The 24,651-nt window shown below is 47.8% G+C and overlaps 1 protein-coding gene across 1 annotated transcript; it reads left to right on the top strand.

The window, feature by feature from the left end:
* Positions 1-18,728, top strand: Clec19a (C-type lectin domain containing 19A). The gene is given in 9 exon segments (XM_005372513.1): positions 1-26; positions 7,117-7,198; positions 12,569-12,718; positions 14,920-14,947; positions 14,950-15,020; positions 17,384-17,420; positions 17,423-17,461; positions 17,464-17,502; positions 18,649-18,728. Coding segments are annotated over 9 exon segments (552 nt in total).
* The last annotated feature ends 5,923 nt before the right edge of the window (positions 18,729-24,651 follow it).

Raw genomic sequence — 24,651 nt, 5'->3', positions numbered from 1 at the left:
ATGGAGAGGGTGCAGCTGGTGCCAGGGTAAGTCTCTCAGGAGATCCAGCTCAATAATAGCAGCATCTTCTCCAGGCCAGCATCCATGCTAAACAGAATAAACACCTGGCTGTGGTGGCACGTACCTGTCATCCCTGCTCTGGGGAGCCTGACAGAGAAGGATCATGAATTTCAGGCCAGGGCTATAAAAATTCCAAGATTAAAAAATAGTGTAAGCAAAGGAATGAATTTCATTTAATCTCTTGGAGATACATACCACTTATTGTTAATGAGATGGAAGGAAAAGTGACCTGCCTGAGAACACACAGGTTAGAAGCCAGAACAATTATTGTTTTCACAAAGAGGGGTTCTGGGGCTGGGGACTTGACTCTGTTGGTAAAGTACTTGACTTTGAATCTCCACACCCATGTAAAAAGATGTTCAGCCACATACCAGTAATCCCAGAGTCGAAGAAAGAAGAATTCTTAAAGCTCATTGGCCAGCCAGTCTAGCAGCCTCGACGGACTCCTGGTTCAGAGAGAGACCCTGTCTCTAAAAGTAAAGTCAGGGAAGAGTTATTAAAGGAGACATTTGACACCAGCCTCAGGCTTCCACCTGCCCAGGCCACATGAACATACATATGTATAATGAAAGGAATAGAAACCCTCCTACATGCAGTGAAATCCTGATAGAAACACCAGAGGGCTTTAAGACTTTGAAGAATAAACAAACCACACAGCAGAGCTGGGCTCCAAGGATGACCACTGTGACATTTATCACTCATTGTATAACCCTTCCACGGATGCCTCCTTTAACCCTGCAAGCCGCTGGAGAAACCTTGGTGGCCTCAACATCAGACTAGTGGACAAGACTTTGGTAAACCTGGGTTCGTAAAGTCCTCCTGATGTGGGCCGTCCTTACCTCTGGGTAGCGATTCTGCTGCAGAAATGGGGACCGAGTCTCATCCAGTTTTCAGATTTGCAGCAGGAGACAGAAATTGTCCCTTAGCCAAAAGCCTCCTGATTTTTATATTCTGACATCAATGTGTGGTGTGTGGTGTGTATGTGTGTGTGTGCTGGAAGTCAGGAAAACTTGCAGGAGTCAGATCTCCCTTCCATCGCGTGCGTCCATGCAAGTCTCAGGTCATCAGGCTTGGTGACATGTCCTGAACCAGCCCTGTTTTTATATTAATTTTAAGACATTATGTGGACCACGCAGATTAGTTCCATGGCTGGGGTGTAATCAACCTAATCAACCTCACCTTGTATTTTCAGCTTTTGTGAGGTTTTTCACCCAAGAGGACAGAGGTGATTGGTGGACAAGCTGGAACACAGGCCACTTCATGATCTCCGTCTGACAGAGGCAGAAACTGAAGCTCAGAAACAAGGTGGCATGACTCAGAGCTGGGAACCCAGGAGGCTCAGGGGCTCCCAGGGGGCTAGAGCTCTGCTCTGTTCTTAGATGTCACTGGGCTTTGTGCTCAGTGATGCAGAGGAGTGGAGGGAGAGTCAGGAGGGAGAGGGGCTGGGGTCTATGCCGCCGTGGGCCAGACCTGCTGGAGGCTTTGCCTAAACCTAGAAGAGCCCTCAGGTACTGTGGCCATCCTGGCCCTCCTGTCTGCACGGGCATTTCCACACACCGACATCAGTATCCACTCAGGTGAGCACAGGGGCCAGGGGCGAGGCAGGTTGCAGGAGGTCACTTCCAGACTTGAGGACCCAATAGTGAGGCCAGCTTGTCTGGACTACAGGAATACTGAGAGGGGTGGGGTGCTGGGGGGCTAAGATGGCCCCTTAAAGTTTAAATCCCAGCTTTGCAGTTTACAGGCTGTGTAACCTGGGAGATTGACTCCCTCCCTCCTTCCTTCCCTCTCTCTCTCCCTTCTTTCCTCCCTCCTTCCTTCCCTCTCTCTCTCCCTTCCTCCCTCCCTCCCTCTCTCCCTCCTTCCCTCCCCCCCCTTCTCTCTCCCTTTAAACTTTTGTTATTCAGTCATTTATTTTTGAGACAGGATCTTGCTACTGTCCTAGGCTGGTCTTGAAATCTCGATCCTCCTGCTTCCTGCTCCAGAATGGTGGGGGTGGGTTGTAAGATGACCGCTTTCTCCCGGCTGTGGAGAAAGTATTTAGCACAGTACCTGGCACCATGGGGAAAAGGAAAATGGCATTTTTGTTCAAAATCTGATTTCTGGGACCCTCCTCCCACTCCAGCCGTGGCAATGCCAACCATTCCCAGAGAACTTTCAGATACACATGCACTGGAAACAGACGTGTGGGACAGATACAGTTGTCCCTCTCCTGGTCTCCCCGGCAGCCTGACTCCAGCGATATCCGTCTCTCTGGACTTTGTGGGATGTCCCCAGGAACTAAGACTTATCAACCTCAGGCACATGACCTCCATATATGCCATTGGGGGGACAAGGGACAGCCAGTGAGTTTGAATTCTTCCATATTGCAAAGGGTAGGCTGGAACGCTAAGGCCAGGGAACTGCTCTCGGGTTGGGGGGCATCTTGCATCTCCTTGTGCCCATGTGCCTGAGGCTCTTATCTGAAACCTCCACCAAGTGCTTTTCAAGCATTGTTTAAAAGATCCACTAATGCCAGGAGCAGTGGTCCACATCTGTAAACCCAGCATTTGGGAGGCTGAGTTAAGAGGCTAGAGAGTTCAAAGTCCGATGGATTACAGATGAAGTGACAGGCTAGCCTGCGGTACATGTGTGTTGCTCTCCTAAATACACATATACACATATGTGTGTCTGTGTGTTTAGACACAAACAGCACATTTGTGAGGCAAGACTCACAAATCCCCTACTATATATCAGCATAGTTCTAAATACTTTTCGTTATGGGTTTATGTAATCTTTCAGGAAACCTGTGGTGGAGACCGGTCCTTTTCATCCCCGTTTAAAAGGACTCTCCAGATGGAGATTGTCATAAGGCCTGTGGGGTGCTCAGAGTTACCAGTTAAAATGCCAGTAAATAACTCAGGTGGTGGTGGCACACACCTTTAATCCCAGCATGCAGAAGGCAGAGACAGGTGGAGCTCTGTAAGTTTAAGGCTAGCCTGTTCTACAGAGCGAGTGCCAGGCCAGCCAAGGCTGCATAGAAAGACCCTGTCTTGAAAACAAGCCCACAAACAAAAAACACCAGTAAATAGGTACCAGTGAAACCTTTGTTAGTCTAAGTGTGTACCTCAGTTATTTCATGAGCAAATTTATACAAAAAATTATTTATTTATCTGAAATTCTGATGGCACTAACCACTCTTCTGTTTATTTGTTTGGCAATCCCCTGGTAGGGAGGTGGGTAGCCTTGCCTCACCTGGCCCAGCCTGGGGGCTTCGCTTCTACCCAAGCTCTCTGGGTATATATAGCCAGCTCGGGCTGTGATGGCAGAATCCATAGACTGGGGCCTGAAACTGCAGAAACTTGTCCCTCAGCCCATGGCTGGAAGTGCTTGTCGTACAGCATAAGGAGCTGAGTTTTCTTCCGAGTGCCTGGTAAAAAGCCTGGCTCCACAGTGTGCCTGTAATCACAGAGCCGGGCAGAGCCAAGAAGATGCCCGGGACTTGCTGGTCAGCCAGCCCAGCTCAACCAGTGAGCTGCAGTCCTGTGAGAGACCCCGTGTTCAAAGACAAGATGGAGAGGGACAGAGGTAGAAACCCAACTTCAATCACTTATACATCCAAATCCACTCTGCACCCACACATGAACATCTCACTACACACAGGCTCGAGTGCACACATGCACATCCACACACACATGCGTACACACACACCCTCATGCACGCACACGCACATGCACACCAGAGGGGGGATGATAATGGAATTACAGTGCACATGAGGTGCTGACTGCATGACGAACATTTGAAAAAAAAAACAGCATTTTTTTCTTGTGACACCCCTGACATTGGGGTTGCTGGTGTTATGATGATAAAGGCAGGAGAGTTTCATCGTGGCAAACAGGATTCACCAGAAGCAGGAACTTCCGAGGCAACACACCCGTCCCCATGTGCCACCCTCTTTTATAGATACAGGATCATATGAAACCCAGCCATCTTGGAGACCTCTGACTTAGAAATGCATTCCACTCAACCCTTCCCTATTACAGCGGGGGAACTGATCTCCCCCTACTGCAGAATGACCAAGGTCTACAGCAGGGAAACTGAGGCTGCAGACTGACAGATCTACAGCGGGGAAACTGAGGCCGCAGACTGCTGAGCAGGATCATCACTGCTCATACAGCACCAATTGCATTCCCCAGACTCCCCACCGAGCAGACTGGGACTCTGGGAAAATTATATCAACCTAGAGAGCCTGACACACAACATTGAGAGCATGCACTGCTGGGTGACTAGAAAGGACTTAGTAGGGTTTCCTTGGTTCCTTGCAGACCTTAAGAGTGGATGAGCACCCCAAAATCCTCTTGTGTTGGATGAACTTGATTTCCTTCCTCTTCTGGATATCCCCAGCTATTCTATACAAAGCAATGCAGGGAACCCATCAATTCTCCTACAGCTCCTACTTGTCATTATCCATCCCCTAAGCGTGCTAATCTATGCACAGACTGGCTCCCCATCAGTCCTGGATTTCCTGGGGGGAAAAAAAAGTCCTTCAAACATGCCTGTGGCATTTAGCCAAACTAGACTTCCCCCAGGCTTTCCTCTGAAATTGCCTTTGATTTCATTGTTTCTGTGGATTCCAGCAAGGGAAGTACTTAGAGCTAGAATCTAATAGCAGTAACAAAGGTAAGTGCTATTAGGATTCTTCAGCCATTGCTGGTTACTTCCCCCAGCTCCTGAATCCAGAGCAAAGTTATCTAAACTCAGCTCCTGCCTCTGCAGAGCCTCAAAGTGTAGATGTAGCAATCAGTCAAACCACTTACTCAACTTTCTCCCGACCCTCCAGAAATACGGCATTGTCTTCTTTGCTGCTGGAAGGTTCTGGGGCTCAGACTGCTTCTGCTATGGTAATACTTGAGGTCTGTTATGGTGCTCCCTCTGCCTAGGCATCTTTCCGGAGAAATAAGGACTCATCCAAGCCCACTGTGTGTGTGCGCGCACACGCGCGCATGCACGCTCGCACTCTCGTGTGCACACGCACACACACACACACACATGCACGTTGAATGTTGTTTTGTAGAGATCAGAGATTGACATTTGGTGTCTTATTTATTTTTATTTTTTTTAAATATTTATTTATTTATTATATCTACAATATTCTGTCTGTGTGTATGCCCACAGGCCAGAAGAGGGCACCAGACCCCATTACAGATGGTTGTGAGCCACCATGTGGTTGCTGGGAATTGAACTCAGGACCTTTGGAAGAGCAGGCAATGCTCTTAACCTCTGAGCCATCTCTCCAGCCCTTTATTTTTGTTTTTGAGGCAGGGTCTCTCGCTGCTCCTGGAACTCACTGATTCAGCTAGGCTAGTTGGCTAATGAGTTTCAGGGATCTGCCTGTCTCTAACTCCCAACAATGAGATCACAGAGACATGTCACTGTGCCTGTTTTTTTCCCCCTTTGGTGCTGGAGATCTTATGAACTCCAGTCCTCATGCTTACACAGATGGCACTTTACCCACTGAGCCTCTGCCCAGTCCCACCCATGCCCATTTTGCAGATTCAACAGGCTCGGGAGCAGAGTTTCCAATCAGGGCCATCTGGTGTCAGAGCCCGAGCTCCTAAACAGGAGCACAGAGGCTCAAGCAACTGGATGTCCTTCCTCCTAGAGTAACCCAATCCTGGAGCATGCCTCAGAGGCTCTGGCCATTCTTGCTCCTCCTCTGTCATCAAAGGACACGCTACACATACTTTGGAATACTCCTTAGCATATGACAACTTATACCATGTGGGAACATCATGAGCGTATACACTTAACTTAGGGACATATAGGAACCCAGTAAATGCTGATGTCTTTAATTAAATCTTGGTTAAACTTGATGTCTAACATACTGTGGTCCCTCAGCCATCTGCAGGGGATTGGTTCCAGCATTCCTGTGGATGCCAAAATTCTCAGATACTGGGGTCCCTCCTGTAGAAGGACACAGAAGTCGCATATAACCAGTGCCCATTTCCTGAGTTCTGAGGTGCATTGTGTCAAGAAGGATGACACGAAAGAAAAGCGCCCCACCCCCAACTACGTCACTTAGGAATCTTAGACAAGAGAATCTTAAATCCAAGGCCAGCCTGAGCTACAGAGCAAGACCCTATCTCAAAACACCAGAAGCTGGAACCTAGGTAGAGGGTTTGCCTATGCAAATGCCCGGGCATGATTCTCAGCACCCAGAAGTCTGTGTTCAGCCCGAGGGCGGTGCCTCCCCAGACGTTTTCTTTCCACTATTGTTAAACTCATGGAACAGAGACTGTAGGTATGAAGGTCAACTATGCTTACTCTGCCGATGAGCCACAGAGCCATGAGCGTGGAACCATGTCTTCCAGCAGCACTAAAGAGCTTGGGAGTTTCAGAGAGTCACAAACCTGATAGCAAGTGGCAGCCTCTCCAATCCTTGTCTACAAAGTGGGTACAAATCTAATATCACTCCTAGGCTGGCCTCAGGAATCAAGCACTAAGCACCCGGTAAATGACCCCTGCTAGGATCAATCTTAACAATAGTTTCGGTCCATCGTGTCTCAGAGAGGACAAGGCAGAGCTCAAGATGAAATTAGCAAGGCTTGCTTTAAGGACTGCCAAGAATTGAGACCAGGCAGGCAATAGATGGGTGATAAAAGCAGCCAGCCCTCCACCTCGCTGGAGTCTGGAAGCCACTTCCCTTTAGCTCCCAGGAGGGTTGGGAGCCACTGTGGGAAGGGGCGGGAAGGCAAAGGTGGCCTCAGGGCCTCCCCACCTCCTCTCCTTGTCTGGTTCCCAGGCTGATCTTGGCAGGAGGCTGCGGCAGCAAAGCAGTGCATCTGCAGGAGGCAGTAGAGAGCAGAGTGTTGCATCTGTGGGCGGCTGGAGCGGGGCCAGGGAGCGCACAGCCAGATTGAGTGGGAAGGTGACAATTTATTCTTGCAAAGTGGGAGAGCTGGATTCCACGGATGTGTTTTCATCCCAGAACAAGCTCATCTCCCAAGGGCTTTGACTCCCCCTACACCCCCAGCTGGGAGCCCGTGGCTGCTGCTAATTGAGAAAAAGACCATGCAGTTTGGCTTCTCGGTTTCCTGAGCAACAAGCCTTCTCCTCCTTCCCTGAATCTCCTGTCTGCCTCTCTCCCACTATCCCCCTAGCTCCCTCCAGCCTCACCTTGGATTCCTTCTCAGATTCTTAACCCTGTTGAACTTCTCTCAGTTCCCCACATACTCCTTCCTCTGCCCTGGCCACGCCCTCTGCCTGGGCCACGCCCTCTGCCTGCGCCATGCTCTCTGCCACACCCCCTGCTCACGCCATGCCCTCTGCCCTCTGCCTGGCCATGCCTCTCTGCCTGGGCCCTGCCCTCTGCCCTCTGCCAGCACCTTGCCCTCTGCCTGCACCATGATATCTGCCACGCCCTCTGCCTGCGCCACACCTTCTGCCTGAGCCATGCCCTCTGCCTGGAACAGTCTCTGACTCTTAACATCGTCCAGGTCCTTTTCCAGGAAGCCCCTCAGATCTTCAAGTCTGACTTATGTGCTGTTTAGATGCTCCAGGGACAACCCTTGCCATCACCCATCTGGGCACCTCTTGTGGGACTCTGTCCTAACTACTTGTGAGGTCCTTTCTGTCAGGGACCAGAGAGCCATTAATTCTTTTTCCTCAAAGAAGCAAACAAATAGCAAGTTTCCAATTTTGCCTGCAAGATTCACATCCGCAGTTAAATATTAATGACATCATTATTTCTGTGCTCTCTCTCTCTCTCTTAGAAAGGAAGGAAGGAAGGAGGGAGGGAGGAAAGAAAGAAAGAAAGAAAGAAAGAAAGAAAGAAAGAAAGAAAGGAGAGAGAGAAAGAAAGAAAGAAAGAAAGAAAGAAAGAAAGAAAGAAAGTAAGTAAGTCTTGGGCTCCATAGGCTACCTCCGAGCAATTCTGCGACCTTGACAAGGTAGCCAACCTTGTTGTGTTCTGAGTTTCTTTGTAAAATAGCAATGATTATGGTGCCTACCTGGTAGGATATAAAGATTAAATTAATATGTTCAAAGCACTTAGCACAGTGCCTGGTACACAGCAAGTGGTTCTGGTTATTGAATTACCACCATTTTCTAAAGGTCGATATACAAATCCAGCAGTGTGCCTGTAAAGATAGACAGACTAGCAAAGGCTGGTCAGGGGTCAAATTGATGAAAGCCCTTCACCTCTAAGGTTCTTAGCTCTGAGAGGCCAAGGGAGAGGGGAAGTACCAGCCAGCTAGGAAGGAGCTCATTCTTGTGGCTCCCAACCCTTCGATTAAAGGTTTTTGCTTGCCTGGATAGAAGGAGAGCAATTGGGCAGTGACCTGTCACGGTCCCATTTTCCGGTCTATTTCAACCCAGGCATGCAGAAACTCCTTTTCCTGAGTGGAGGGGAAACCTCAGAGGGACCAGATTGGGAAGATGCAGAGTAGCTTCGGCAGTATTTTCCGCCTTGGGGAGAAAGGCTTTGAGACCAAGGGCTTTTACCTCCTCCTCTTCCTGCCCAGCTACCCTTCGTTTAGTTAATTCCTCTTTGCCAAGCTCTGTCCAAGGCAGGAATAAAGGGGAGAAGGACAAGAGAAATGAAGGGAAAGAGAAGAGAAAGGGAGAGAAAAGAGGAGAGACGGAAAGGTGAGAGGAAAAGAGGGGAAGGAGGAGGAAGGACAGAAGAAGGAAGTTTCTTTTATAGGCTTCATCTTCCTACTTACAGACCAGCAGTTCCCAGGTTTCAAACATGGGTAATTGAGTAAGTGTTCCCAAGAGTCTGTGTGGCCACCGAGACTCAGAGCCATGCTATTTTGCTCATTCCATGATAGTGCAGAACAATCTGGAAAACTCAGATCGGCCAACTAACCTTCAGTGGTGTTTGAATACATTCTTGCATGCTTGTATTCATTCGTAACCTGAACTAAAGAGATGTTGCAGAAGTTAAGCTTAGGGCTCTTTCAGAGGACCCAAGTTCAGTTCCTGCCTCAGCACACACATCAGGTGACTCACATCTGCCCGTGACTCCAGCTCTAGGGGTTCCAATGCCTTTTTCTGGCCTCCATGGAGACTACATTTATATGCATGTAAACACCCCCATAATTAGAAATGAAATAAAAATGATTGACTCTTAGTCTCACAATACCCTCTGTGTGCTGAGATTCTGGGAGAAGTAACTACTGACCAATCAGGGATGACACTGGACAAAAATCCTGGGTGCAGATGGGAGCCAGAGGGCATAGGCACGTACCAGAGATTCCCTCCTGGTGGGACCTGTGCTGGCTGGTCTTATGTTAACTTTACACAAGCTTGAGTCATCTGAAAGGAGGGAACCTCAACTGAGAAAATGCCTCCATAAGATCTGGCCTTAAGGCATTTTCTTAATTAGTGATTGATGGGGGAGAGCCATGCCAGGTGTGGCTGGGGCCATGCCTGAGCTGGTGGTCCTGGGTTCTATGAGGAAGCAGGCTGAGCAAGCCATGATGAGCAAGCAAGCCAGTAAGCAGCACCCCTTCATGGCCTCTGCCTCAGCTCCTGCCTCCAGGATCCTGTCCTGTTTGCCTTCTTGTCCTGACTTCCTTTGGTTATGAACAGCAATGTGGAAGTGTGAGCTGAATAAACCCTTTCCTCCCCAGCTTTCTTTTGGTCATGGTGTTCCATCACAGCAATAGAAACCCTGACTAAGACAGTACTCAAAGCCACCTTGCAGTTGAGACTAGAAGAGAAGCAAGAATTAGCCAAAGTTAAGGCAAGAGACAAGCCCACAAAGGTCTGATTAGGTATTTGAGGATGGTAGGAGATGAGTCAACCTGGATGAAAGCAGAAGGTGCAAGCTCTGGGATCCTGCCCTCCCCAGCCTGCTGATGTCCTGTGAGGAAACAGGATGTGATGCTTCAGAGGAAGTCTTTGTGACCAGTAGGTCTCTGCCACTTTCCTGCCAGGCCGATCTTGTTGAAGCCTCGGTTTCTCTCTGCCCGTTTGGCCGATCATAAGTGCTCCATGTGGGGGGAGGCAGGTACCTTGAAACCATGAGGATCTGAGTTCAGTCCCCCCAGAAACCACGTTTAAACAAACAGGTGTAGTAGCTGTACTTGTAATCCCAGCACTGGGGAGGCAGAGACAGGGGCATCCCTAGGGCTCATTGGCCAACCAGCCCAGCCTCATTGGCAAGATTCAGACCAATGAGAGCCTGTCTCAAAGGAAGTGGATGGCGTTCCTGAGGATGGCACCTGAAGGTGTCCTTTGACCCCCATACGGATGTGCACCTACACACACACACAAATAAACAAATGCTCTATGAATGTGTGTGAAAGAGAGTTGTTATTCTCCATGTTCGTTTTTCTTTTTTTAGGGAGGGGGGTGGTCAGGGTCTCTTGGCTTGGAACTCACTATGTAGACCAGACCAGTTTTGAACTCATAGAGATTCATCTGCCTCTGCCTCCTGAGTGTTGTGATTAAAGGCGTGTGCCACAATGCCGGGTCCTTTTTGAGACAGGGTCCTCAGTAACCCTGAAGCTTCACCTATTCAGCTAGACCGGGTGGTAAGCAGGCCCCAAAGACCTGCCTGTCTCTTAGATGCCCCTCCCCGACCCCCAGCGCCGGGACTGTAGGCATGCATCACCAGACTGAGCTTTTTCTGTGGCTGCTGGGGATCTGAACTCGGGTCCTCACGGTTGCAGAGCAAGTACTTTACCCACTGATCCGTCTCTCAGCCCCTAGTCACTGTGCTATGATTCTCAGAGTCTGTCGACTATGGTGGTGATTTGAAGGCAGAGATTCTGTGCCTCTGGGTGGTTACAAAAGAGACTCCAGGTGTCTGCCAATTGGACACCCGAGGAAGAAGAAAATGTGCCTCTCATTCATGGCGGGTCAAACACAAAGCTGACCAGCACGTAGGTGACCAGGGACCACTGCTCACTGACCAGCACGGAGGTGACCAGGGACCACTGCTCACTGACCAGCTTGTGCATGTCCAGGGACCGCTGCTCACTGACCAGCATGTAGGTGACCAAGGACCACTGCTCACTGACAAGCACAGAGGTGACCAGGGACCACTGCTCACTGACCAGTATGCAGATGTCCAGGGATCCCTGTTCACTGACCAGTAGGTCATATGTGTCCAGGGACCACTGCTCACTGACCAGCACGTAGGTGACCAGGGACCACTGCTCACCGCATGGGTCTCCCAACCTAGTGGATGGAAGGTCCTCAATTGTCGGTCTCTCCCAACAACCGACTTCTGTGTCCAAGAACAACACCCACAAGAAATTTGAAGAGGAGCCAAGACTTGAGAGAAATTTATCATCTCAAACACCATGACCTTGTTGTTGTTTTCAATGTGTTGCTTTTCACAATTAACAACTGATCCTAACCCTAGCAGTGTGGAGGGCAAAAGATACAAAGTCTTGCTTCTAGCTTATCAGTAAATGCACGCACTTGCCAGATAGCCTGGAATTGCTTATTGAAACAAGGCACCATTTCTTGCTTATAAAATTTGCAAAGATTCCCCAGGAAATGATGGCAGTCAGGACGAGCAAGTGAGATGGCTGCCCTCAGCCATGGCAGTGGGAGGGGAAATTGCGTTCAGGAGGTAATTTAGAAATTGTATCAAAGCCATCCAAGTCTCTCCCCGGAAAACCATCAGGAAAACCATCAGAAACACCGACAAAGCTTGAGGCATGAAACTGGTGTCTCAGTTTTATTACTAGTAGCTTTTTATCTAGAAAAGAAGGGAGGAAGAGAGGAAGGAAGAAAGAAGAGAGGGAGGGAGGGAGGTAGGAGAGAGAGAAACACCGACAAAGCTTGAGGCATGAAACTGGTGTCTCAGTTTTATTACTAGTAGCTTTTTATCTAGAAAAGAAGGGAGGAAGAGAGGAAGAAAGAAAGGAGAGAGGGAGGGAGGGAGGGAGGAGAGAGAGAAAGGGAGGGAAGGAAGGAACGAACAAATGAAGGAAGAAAGGAAAGAAGAAAGGGGGAGAGAGGCAGGGAGGAAGGAAGGAACAAACAAAGGAATGAAGGGAGGAAGAAATCTAATTATCCAAAGATAAGGCAGTTATTAAACTCTAGAAGGGCTACATAAGGGCTATTCATGAACTATTTAAAACAATCTTAATAGGGGCTGCAGAAGCGGCTCACCACTTAAGAGAAAACCCAGGTTCCGACCCAGCACCCATGTGATGGTTCACAGCCACCTGTAACTCCAGCAGCAAGGGAGCTAGCGCCCCCGTTGGGCTCAGTAGACCCTGTCACAACGTGGCGCCTGCACAGACCCAGCATACTCACATACATGATGCATAAATAATTAAAATAACTCTTTTTTGGTTTGTTTGTTTGTTTGTTTGTTTGTTTGATATAGGGTCTTTTTTAGGTAGCCCTGGGGTGTACATGTATTTTTAGACTTCAGATGCAGAACTGTGTTAATCATAATGGATGTGTTTCACTTTTTAAAAATATGTAATAAGTCACAGAGACAACATGAGCACCACCAATCTTCCTCCCATTCCGTTTTCTCTCCTCAACCCTCTCAGAGGTGCCCCAGATGCCCCTGCTGTGTCCCCTGTTCTGGAGAGGGTTCAAAGGTCATTGCTACAGACTCTACCCCATCAACAAGACCTGGGCCGAAGCCGACCTGCAGGACTCTCAGTTCACTGTTGGCAGGAAATCTGCCAGGCTGACCTCCATTTACGGGTGAGTGGACTGCCCGGGCCTCTGTGGCCTAGCCAAGTGCCCCTTGGGAAAAGGACTGGAGTCTGATGTCTCCATCTGGCTTCTGGTTCAGATCACGGAAGTTCCTTTTTACCCAGCCCAAGTTGTCATTGAAGTTATCTGGGTGGAATGGAGGGGAAATAACTCAGCAGTGGGAGCAAAGAGCATGCTGGGAGAATCATCTTTATAGTCGCCAGGTTTGTGCCATGCACTGCAGGGCATCGGCGCTCTTGATCTGGTGAAACAGCTGACCTGATAAACATGTGTGGAATGGGAAGAGGTGGGTCAGGAAGGTGGCCTGGTAGGGAAAAGCGCCAGTGATACAAGCCTGGCTAGTGTAGTTTGAGCCTCAGAACCTGCCCCCCCCCCCCCGCGGGACAGAGGGGCGGGGCGACAGATACATTTGCATCTGACACAGTCTGTATCCAGCACTCCTTGTGTGAGGTGGTAGGTAGAGACAGAACTGCCTGGAAGCTTGCAGGTTGGTTCCCTTGAGTTATCAACAAAGCAGAAACAAGAGAGATCTTTCCTCAACAAAGTGGAAAGCACGACCTCGTGCTCTGACCTCCACTCCGGGTGAGATATCCTCCATAGTGGACACCCCCACAAAATGGCGGACTTTTGGAGCATGCTCATGGGAGCGGATAGACCTCCGGTCCAGGACCGGTGCACTATGACTTCCCTGGTGCACTGAAGTTCGCCTCTCACACGATGGGAAGCACTTGTCAGGGGGTCTGTTGTGTGGACATCTGTGTGACCTATGCTGTCATTGGTCTGCTTGTCCTCACATCCTTCCTCTGAGCTCCTGACTTTGGTTGATGGCTTCTTCTGAGCTCGCTGATATCAAGGCAATAGGTGAACCACTCTTTGGTAAGCAGTTACCTTGATGTTCCTCAGGAAAGTTTCTGAACAGAAAGAGCAGAGCAGAGACCAGAGCCTTCTCCACACACCTTCCTTTTTCTACCAGGGGGAAGATGCTTCGTAGATGCTCCCTGGAAGCCGTGCCTTTCAGCTAGGTGTTTGAACTGGGTCTTTTGGCAATTTTAGCTTCAAAGAGAACTGGGGAAAGAAATATGGCTTTCTAGGCTATAATATTTACAGTAGTGAGATGAAATCATCTGTGGGAATGGCTTTGGGGCAGACAACCAGTCATGTCCACTACAGTCCCAGTTTGCTATGAGGATGCAATGAATTCATGGCTGTGTAACATGAAGCACAGTCCTAACATAAATGACTTGTAGCCCCTGTGAGTCTGTTTTACTGTGTCCAGCTGCTCAGCCTTCCTTCCCTATATCCTTCTACCCATTCATCATCCATCTTTTATCTATTATCCATTTATCCCTTCCTACTTCCTTCCCTCCATTCACCCATCTGCCTGCCCTTTCATTCCTTCATCTCTATTTCTTCATTGTTTTATACAATGAGCAAACATCAGGGTCCCTCGCTCGTTTCTTTGTTAATGAACTTTTAAAATCAAGTCTAGGACTCCTCCAAAAAGACACTGAGTGGACTAAGCAAGTTCAAGCCTAGAGCTGAATTTTCAAGAAAAGGAGAGAGAGAGAGAGAGAGAGAGAGAGAGAGAGAGAGAGAGAGAGAAGAGAGAAGTGTTTTTGGTTGAAGTGGTAGTAAGTGTTGTGCTGAGTCTTTCTCTGAGCTGGTGTGGATGACAATGTAGGGTTGACCTAATTAAGAATGATGGAGGAACTAGAGAGATGGCTCAGTTGCTAAGGGCACTCACTTCACAACTGGGAAAACCAGAGTTCATAATCCCAGCATCTACATAACATCCCAGGTGACTCAGCAAATGTCTATAGCCCCAGTTTCAAGGATAGCCAGACAGAATGATTGTTGGGCCTTGTGGCCTCCAGTCTAGCCAAAAAGGTCATGGATAGACTGCCTCAAAGGAATATCATTCCGAGAGTGGCAGAGGATGACTCTCTGGTTGCTGCACAGATACACAGATATGCACAACCATCATGCATATGTGCACACCCTCAGGCACACACACACACACACATACACACACACACACAGTTAGTTAATTAACTGAAATCCTAAGAGAACAGAAGAGGAAAGCATCCCATGCTCTTTTTATGTAGTCCAGAAACATTAACAAGCTTGTTTTAGACTTCATCCTGTGGAAGGGATGGTGCTGACTGCTGCTGTGCTTCCTACATCCACAGCTGGAAGGAGAATGTCTTTGTGATGACCCGGTGAACAGCTGTGTTCCTGACATCCCAGCCGACATCTTGATTGGCCTTCATGACCACAGGGAGGTGTGGCGAGAAAGCCACAGCTATCAGATCCCATGGAAAAGCTCCCCCCAAGGCTCCACTTTGATTTAATAATGATGATCACAGTTATGCATCCAGCACATAGACACCAACCTGTCCCAGTTAGTCCTGGAAATGAGTGTGACACTGACCTATCTCAGTTAGCCCTGGAGGTAGTTGTGACGCTGACCTGCCTGTTAGCCGTGGAAGTGGGTGTGACCGGAACATGTAGAATGACCAGAAAAGGCTTTTGTTTTGACTTGGATTTTCTAAAACAAAAATGTGGTTAGATAAACAAGGGTCTTTTTTTTTTTTCCCTCAGCATCACTGGACCCAGGGCTCAGCACAAAGTAGATCACTGGGCTGCAATTCCCAGACCCACTCTGTTTCTTTGGAGATGAAATGTCTTTTGGTTGCCTGGGCTCATTCCTTACCGTGAAAGGCCCTGAGCTCAGGCTTCCTGTCTCAGCTCTAGGTTCAGTCCCGAGAACCTCAAACAAACAAACAAAAAAATCTAGGAAGACCATGTAGTACAGACTTGAGATACACTGGCAGAGCACACAAGAGGCTCTGAGCTCCAACCCCAGCACCATAAAATTAATGACCAAACGAACCTGTGGTACAAGGACTATTGCCACTTAAAGTAGCAATGTGAAGACGAGACTAGCCGCCATGCCAGTTCCTTACCTCTTTCCCAGGTCCTCCTGTTAGAAAGAACTTCTAAAGGGGGAGGGGTGTGGAATCATGTGGAAATTTCTGCTGAAGTAACTAACCACCGTGTGCCAACTAGAATGTACAACTAATACTCTTGCTCAGTTTTAACTGTGTTTTAGAGTATTTCCCAAAGACTTTGGAGGTTTTTTTTTTAATTAAAATCATCCTAACCAACAAAAATACATAAATAAAGTTAGGTTAGATCTACCTTAAATCATAATTTAAAGAATATGTATTATAGGCTGGGTGGTAGTGGCATACACCTTTAGTTCCAGTCCTTGGAAGGCAGAGGCAGACACATCTCAATGGCCGCACAGAGGCAGATCTCTGTACGATCAGCCTGGTCTACAGAGTGGGTTCCAGGACAACCAAGGCTACATAGAGAACCCTGTCTCAGGAGAAGAAAGGAAGGAAGGAAGGAAGGAAAATAAAAGAGGAGAAAAGAAAAATAAGAAAGGGGGAAAGAATGTGTATTGTAAGACTTAATAGCCCTAACAAACGAGACAGAGAAAGGGCTTTCTTTTCTTTTAGGGGCCAGGCACTGTGTACCAGGCTCCATGTTGCCATTCACATACTTTGAAAGTCACTCAGCCCTCTCTGGGATATTCACTCTACTTTATTGGTGGGAAACCGAGGCTCAGAAAGGTTCGGTAATGTGCCCAGGTCACAGAGCAAGGAAGATGGAGAGAGTGGAAGCCTTGAGCTCAACCTCTGCTATTCCGCTGTGTAGAAAGGACTCAGAATCATCTGTGCTTCGAGAGGTACTGTTGTAAATACCAGAATAAATATAAAAGGAGGCATGACTCCTGCTCCCACCCTGCCGGTGTCATTCTTCTCACAGTTGGTCTGCACACTCACTACAGCACCAATCAGACTGCCGGCGGGACTTCTCTTGTGTTTGAACAGTGTAGTTCCAGAGCACGAGAGAAAAACACGGGCATTGGAATAAAAGGAGGTGGGGAGGAGTAAGTCTCAGCAGCTGAGAAAGAACAGTGCTTAGGCTGGGGACTGGAGTCAGGACCACGTGAGTTTGAGTGCTAACACTAATGGATCTGGGCCAGTTTTCTGAAGATGATGTTACCTGCAGTGTAGGGCAGTGAGGACAAAGGGAGTCAAGTTCACATGATAAGGACCAAAGGCATCTGGGAAGAGCAGTGCTGCCAGTCATAGCATGTAGACAGTTGTTTCTTTCCCATCCACCAGTTCTCAAATAACTGACATGGAGACTTACTATTAATTACAAATGATCAGCCAATAGCTCAGCCTTGTTACTAGCTCCTACATTTAAATTAACCCATATTTCTTATCTATGTTTTACCATGTGGCTTGGTACCCTTTTTCAGTACAGCATGCCCATTTTGCTTCTCTCTGAATCTGCTTGGGACTCCAGACTCCACCCTTCTCCTTCCCAGCATCCTCTGTTTGGCTCTCCCACCTAACTTTATCCTGTTTGGCTATTGGCCAGTCATCTTCTTTATTTAACCAATCACAATGACATATATTCACACAGTGTATAGGCATACTTCACAATAGTACACATTACTTTGATGTAAGGTAGCAGGCATGAAGTACTACTATAACACTGTCCCTACACTGGAGCTGACCCAATATTTGGTCTTCCTCTCTACCTTCTTGCTGTGAATGGACCCCAGGAAGGACAGTTTGAATGGATGGATGGTTCTCCTTATGACTCAGTTACTGGGACAGGAGTCAGTCTGGTGATGGCATCCATACAGAGACTGTGTGCAGATGTGGTACCCACCCAGTAGTGGTGGGGTACCCTGGGACCTGAACTCTCACAGAGCTGCTGGAGAGACACAATGGGGGATGGGGAATCACTGCACCCCCCTGAAGAATGGGGGATACAGTGAAGAATGGAGTCACCATGAGGCATGCGGAGGCATCAGGGAGCATGGAGAGGCACCTGGGGTAAGACTGGCACAATGAGGATTAAGGGGCTGTCCTTTTCAGCACCTTGGAGAGCAGCCAGCATCCCTAGGGAATGGGGAGGAGTGTTTGAAATGATCTGTAACGGTTCGCTGACATTCCGGCTCTAAATGGATGAAAAGGCGTTAGAGAATTAGAGTGGGTAGCAGAGATTTCATTAAGTTCTTTGATGTGTGCAGTACAGCCTATATTCCTTTTTAAGAAAAATTTTCTTCACTGAGAATTAGTCTCCTGGGTCAGCTCACGGGGCATCAAAGTGCCTCAAGACCAGGCTGGCACTTGTGAGTGATAGAACACAGTTGTATCTGGAGAATCATGGAGGCATGGGCACTGAAGAGCACACACCTGGGTTTGAATTCCAGCCCTGTTACTTAATGTAGCTATGATCTTGCAGGAAGTAATTCTCTCTCTCTGAGAGTCTGTTTCCTCTCCCAGGAAATGGGCATACTATTCACCCCTATGTAAAAGGCTGCAGAGATAATTGAAGGACAGTTGGCAGAGTCCAGAGATAGGTGGACTCGGGGTGTCAGCCATTGTCTGAACGCATGTTCTCTGCTCTATCAACTATGGAGCCCAAGGTGAATCCAGGCCCCAAGAAGCTGAGCAACTTCTTCAAGGTCAAAGCAGGCAAGAAATGAAGCTAGGTTTGAAATATGTACTGAATCCCAGATATAAGCATCTTGCTGCTCTTCTCTGTTCCTTCTCCTCCTCCTGGGGAGTGGTGGAAGAGGAAAGTGACTTATCCTGGAAGCCATTGCAACAGTCCAGCAAATGGAGCTCATGCAGTCTCTAGGTAAAGCTTACCCTCCCCAGACCAGGGGCAGATCAACCCAACTTTAAGGGAAGTGAAGATCAGAGAGCTGTTTCCGAAAGCATCAGCAAGTGAGGCTAGCTGGAGAGGACTTTTACTCCAGAGCAGTGACATGGTGACTTTTACTGCAGTAGCTGGATCTGCTTCTTCTGTTCACAGCACTGAGGTCCTGGAATGGTAACGCCTGCCACAGGAGGTTCCCCTTTGTCTGCAAGATCCCATCCCTGAGCATTCACTAATGCATTCCTGTTGCCCGGTATGAACTCAGCACCAAGGTGTCTTGCAGTGGTATCTAGAACAGATCTCACCCAAAGTAAATGGAAACACACATCAAAAGGAAGTCCTCCAGGCAGAGATTCTCAACAAGCTGGCCTTAATTATTCAGTGGCCAAGAGACAGCAGACCAGCTCACACAGGTTCCAGTATTCTGGATTGAACTGAATGTCCCCATCCTGGCCAGGTCTTCAGTTTGTGATTGACGGGATTACTTTGACACAGGTTGACTGGTTAGCCCTGATGTTGTAGTAATAGGAGAGGTGGGGCTGCACCCCCAGCACCCCGGCTGCTTGCCCAGCTAGCTTATGCCCGAAATAACAACACACAAAATGTATTCATTTAATCACTGCTTGGCCCGTTTCTATCTAGCCTCTTCTAGGCTAATTCTCACATATTAATTTAGCCCATTTCTAGTCATCTGTGTAGCACCCCTAGGTGCGCTTACCGGGAAGATTCTAGCCTATGTCCATCCTGGGTCGGAGCTTCATCGCGTATATCTTCCCAGGAGCAGGGAGCATGGCATCTCTCTGAGGTGTCTGCTCCCGAGAGGAGAGCTGTGGAGTCTGACCTCATTTCCTCTTCCGCCCAGCATTCTGTTCTGTTTACTCCTCCCACCTATCTTCTAACCAATGAGGGCCAAGCAGTTTCTTTTTATTTAACCAATGACCTTCGTCCATCATGATGTGGTGTGCATCACTGAGGCAGAATGGAGTGGGAGCTGAGACCCTCTGAGGGGCTCTGGGTAATGAAGATGAACTGTTGGCCAGAAGAGTGGGCTTGATTGTAAAGTGTCCATGGAAGCAGAAAAACTGGATTCAGTTCTAAATGGCACCCCTTAATACACAACCTCTCTCTTGTGAGAACCTTGGTCTGTACAGTGGGTGGAAAAGAAATATAAACATCTAAGGAATGTCAACTTCAAAAGGCCTGATGTGTTGGAGGACTTCAGTGTATGAGAGCTTCTGTTACTAATGTTATTAATGCCAGGAATGGGGTTTTATTCCCATATTTCCTTGCCAGAAGAGTGGGCTGCATCCAGTACACAAAAGAGGATTCAAAGAGGCAATTTCTTGTCCCAGAGCCAGCAAACTTTTTTCTGGTGTAGGAGGTCCTTCTGTATTTGTGTTTCTTTCATTGGTTGAATAAAGAAACTGCCTTGGCCTTTTGATAGGGCAGCCCTTATGTGGGTGGAGTAGACAGAACACAATGTTGGGAAGAAGGGAAGTGTGGCAGACGCCATGTTTCTCCTGCCTGAGACAGTCACTGGTTAGACTCATGTCAGTAAGCCACAGTCAAGTGGCGATACACATTAATGGAGATGGGTTAAACGAATATGTAAGAGTTAGCCAATAAGAGGTTAGAACTAATGGGCCAGGCAGTATTTAATTAATACAGTTTTGGTGTGGTTATTTCGGGGGTTAAGCTAGCCAGGGTGGTGGGACACGGCCCTCTCCTTCCTTCCTACTACATTTTTCCATAAATGATCATACAGCAGATATTTCAGGTTCAGGCACTGTCTATAGCTGTGAAACTCTGCCGTGTTTGACAGAACCTGCTGTGGGTTAGGGACTGTGTCTAAAAAGCTAAGCTTGGTAGAATGGCTGTACTACTGTTCTGTTGCTGTGATAAACACCAAAAACAAAAGCAGCTTAGGGAGGACTTATTTTATCTTACGCTTTACAATCCATCCTTGAGGGAATCAGGACAGGAGCCTAAAGCAGAAACCATGAAGGAATGCTGCTTATGGGCTTGCTCCCCTGGCTTGTGCAGCTAGATTTCTTATACAGCCCAGGCCCACCAGCCCAGAGATGGCACCTATTGCAATGGGCTAGGCCCTCCTACATGAACTGTTGATGGAGGAAGGTCATTGGTTGATTTAATAAAGAAGCTGCTTGACCTGATAGGTTAGAACGTAAGTGGGAGGAGCAGAATGCTGGGCAAAAGAGAAAGTGAGGTCAGAGACTCGACAGCTCTCCTCTCAGGGGCAGACGCCTCAGAGAGACATGATGCTCCACTCTTGGGGACAGAGGCGAGAGCTCTGCTCTCTGAGGCACACGCGATGAAGCTCCGACCCAGGATGGACGTAGGCTAGAATCTTCCTGGTAAGCGCACCTTGGGGTGCGACACACATGATTGGAAATGGGTTAGTCCAGGAGCGAGAGTTAGCCGAGAAAAGGGCTAAAGCTAAAGAGCCAAACAGTGTTTAAAAAAATACAGTGTCCGTGTAATTATTTCGGGCAAAGCTAGCCGTGATGGCTGCCGGGTGGCGGGAAGCAGCCCACTGCTCCCATTACAACAGATGGCGCCCAACGTGGGGCAACTAAATCCACAAAAAGCCTAAAAAAGCTTGGTAAAGAGTAAAGCATGTTTTCTTGATAGCAGTGATTTCTCGGGTCTGCTCTGCTTGTTAGAGGCAAACAATTACTCTCATCTAAGAGAGGCTTCCTGACTCAGCTTTAGCTACAAAACCCTACAGCTCATTAAAAAGAGGTCCTGCCACAAAACACTTAAACGGGGTTGACAAAAAGCTAAACACATGCTTTTCGATTTTCAGCCGTATCAAAAAAAAAGCTACACTGTTTAAAAATGCCGGCTTTCTGGGCTGTCCTGCCAGAAAAAACTCTGACTCTTTTACACAGACGGTTTGTGCGGTTTACAAGCACAGGCTGCTAAAGCTCGCTTGCTGACAGGGATCTTAAAATGCCATAGAGTTGAGACAGTAAACATGGCTACAACCAGTACCTCAGCCATGAGGCTGAAAAGCTAAAAAATGGGCTGGATCCAGCTGTCAAAGCCACGCCTTTAGTCCTACTAAAATTGCTTGGTAAATTAAAGACTCATGTGGTCAAAAAAAAAAGATATACAATAAAGAGAGATTCAAAAACAAAAAAAATTTCTAAATGGTTTAAAGTATGTTAAAAATATATACAGACTAAAAGTTAAATTTCTTAAAGTAAAAAACAAAAATAAAAAAAAAAGAGTTGTTATGTGTGGTAGTACACACCTTTAATCCCAACACTTAAAAGACAAAGGGAGATTGACCTCTATAACTTCAAGGTGTGGTGGCTCACGCCTTTAATCCCAATACCTAAAAGGCAGAGACAAACAGATCTCTGTAAATTCAAGGTATAATAACAAACACCTTTAATCCCAATGCCTGGGAGGCAGAGACAGGCGGGTCCCTGAGAGTTCAAAGACAGCCTAGTCTACAGAGTTATTCCAGGTCAAAGATACACGCTCAAAAAAAGTGATGGAGGAAGGTCATTGGTTGATTTAATAAAGAAGCTGCTTGACCTGATAGGTTAGAACGTAAGTGGGAGGAGCAGAATGCTGGGCGGAAGAGGAAGTGAGGTCAGAGACTCGACAGCTCTCCTCTCAGGGGCAGACGCCTCAGAGAGACATGATGCTCCACTCTTGGGGACAGAGGCGAGAGCTCTGCTCTCTGAGGCACACGCGATAAAGCTCCGACCCAGGATGGACGTAGGCTAGAATCTTCCTGGTAAGCGCACCTTGGGGTGCGACACACATGATTAAAAATGGGTTAGTCCAGGAGCGAGAGTTAGCCGAGAAAAGGGCTAAAGCTAAAGAGCCAAACAGTGTTTAAAAAAATACAGTGTCCGTGTAATTATTTCGGGCAAAGCTAGCCGTGATGGCTGCCGGGTGGCGGGAAGCAGCCCACTGCTCCCATTACAACAAACTGTTAATCAGGAAAATGCCTGTGCTGGGTGGTGGTAGTGCACACCTTAAATCCCAGCACTTGGGAGGCAGAGGCAGGTGGGTCTCTCTAAGTTCAAAGCCAGACTGGTCCACAAAGAGTATTTTAGGACAGCGGATGCTACACAAAGAAATCTTGTCTAAAAAACTAAGTGTGGCGGGGAGTGATGCCCCACAGACATGGCCACAGGCCTATCTGATCAAGGTAATTCTTCAGTTGATTTTCCCTCTTTCTGAGTATCTCTAGGTTTGTGTCAAATTTATAGCTGGAGGTAACCATGACAACGTGTCATGAAATATTGTTCTTTGGACCCCTTTTTCCAATTACATAAATTTTATTTTTAACTCTGACATTGTACAAAAGCAAGCTCTGGACCAAACTGGACCACAGCACACTGCCCCCTGACCGCATGGTTTCACTGGGTGGATGGGAGAGAAGACACGGGCAGCAAGGATTGTACGAGAATATGGTTCAGGACTCCAGGGTTCCAAGTAGAATTCTTCACCTCACTCGGGATGTCTCTCAATTCCTTTTTTCTGTTACTGTGGTAAAATTCCCTGACAAAGGCAACCTAAGGAAAGAAAGGTGTATTCTGCCTCACAGCTGAAGGATGTGGTCCTTCATGGAATCAGGAGCTTGACAGCAGTTCACGTAACATTCATAATCAGGAAACAGGACTGAATGTTCATCTAGACTCCTTTTTATGTAATCCAGGCCCCAAACCCAGGTAACTGTGCAGCCCTCCTTTGGGGTGAGTCTTTGAACTAACCTAGTCTAAGTTAACCCTCACAGGTGTGTCTGGAGGCTAACCCTAGTCTAAGTAAGCTTTCACAGGTGTGCCTGGAGGCTAACCTAGTCTAAGTAAGCTTTCACAGGTGTGCCTGGAGGCTAACCTAGTCTAAGTAAGCTTTCACAGGTGTGCCTGAATCCTAGTCTAGATAATCCCTCAGGGTGGTGTCTAAAAGGTTGCCGCTAGTTGATTCTGAATCATGACAAGTTGACAGTCAACATTAACCATCACACAGTGGGACCACAAGTATCCCTGAACCCCTCTCTATATGTTTACTCACTGGTCTAGTAGCATGTGCTGCCTTGTCTCAGGACAGTCACAAGTATAAAATGGTGATGGATGTCATACTGTCCACTGCTGACACATCAAAAAGGCATCCATTGTCAAATGTATCAAGCACTTCCAAGGGACCCACACGGTGCTTAAGACTTGACAGCAAATGTATCACTGAGCCCTTTAACTTGGATGCTCAGATTCCCAGAAGAGTAGGAATTATAGGATCACATCAGCTAGCTTGGAGGCTGAGCCAGGAAGCCAATACTGATGTCGGCAGTTACCTGAGATGAAAGTTTTATGACTTATGAAGATCTCTGTGTGATTTTCTTTGGGACTTGCCAGCTGTTGGGTACCAGGCGGGACAGAAACCCCAACAAGCCGGCCTTCATGTTACAGTTCTGTCCCAGTGATTCCTGGCAAGGTCTGCCCCTGGGGTCACTGGGGTCACAGCCAGTGGGAGTTTCTTTGCCTGTAGCCAGAGAGTCTCTGTGGCTTTCATCCCACGGTGCCTCAAGCTCGTCCTAGCTGTTGGCTCTTTCCATAGGACCAAAGCCTTTTGTGCACAGGTGTTCAGTTCAGTTCAGTTCACAGATGCTGTCTGCTCCTATTATGCTGCTCCCTCTGATAAAGCAGGACCGAAACCACACTCACTACAATGACTGACATCTCACTTGGGTCCACAAGGTAACTAAATATCAGATATAGAGCTAGGCATCTCTGCCATTGTTTGCATCTGTCTCCCTCACTCTGGGCGACCTGCTTACTTCTGCGTGCAGGCACATTAGCCTCAAGGACTTCCTATCTACCTGTGGTGCCTGATTCATCCCATCCCCCTCTGAAACTGAAGACAAAGGGGAGAGTGGCTAAGTAGCATGTAGTCCACGTATTATTTTTTATATATTGTGTGTGTGTGGTGTGTGTACTTGTTGATGTCTGGATGTGCACATGGAGGGGACAGAGGTCAATGTCAGGGGTCTTTCCTTCATCAATCCAACCTTTACTTTTTGAAACAGGGTCTCTAGCTAAGCCTGAAGCCCATCAATTCAGCTAAGCTGGCTGGCCAATGAGCTTCAAAGATTTGTTTGCCTCCACCCACCCACCTAAC

Source organism: Microtus ochrogaster, chromosome 8 (assembly GCF_000317375.1).
Source record: "Microtus ochrogaster isolate Prairie Vole_2 chromosome 8, MicOch1.0, whole genome shotgun sequence".
NCBI lineage: Eukaryota > Metazoa > Chordata > Mammalia > Rodentia > Cricetidae > Microtus > Microtus ochrogaster.
Note: the sequence above shows the minus strand (reverse complement) of the source record. Positions and strands in the feature narration are given on the sequence as shown.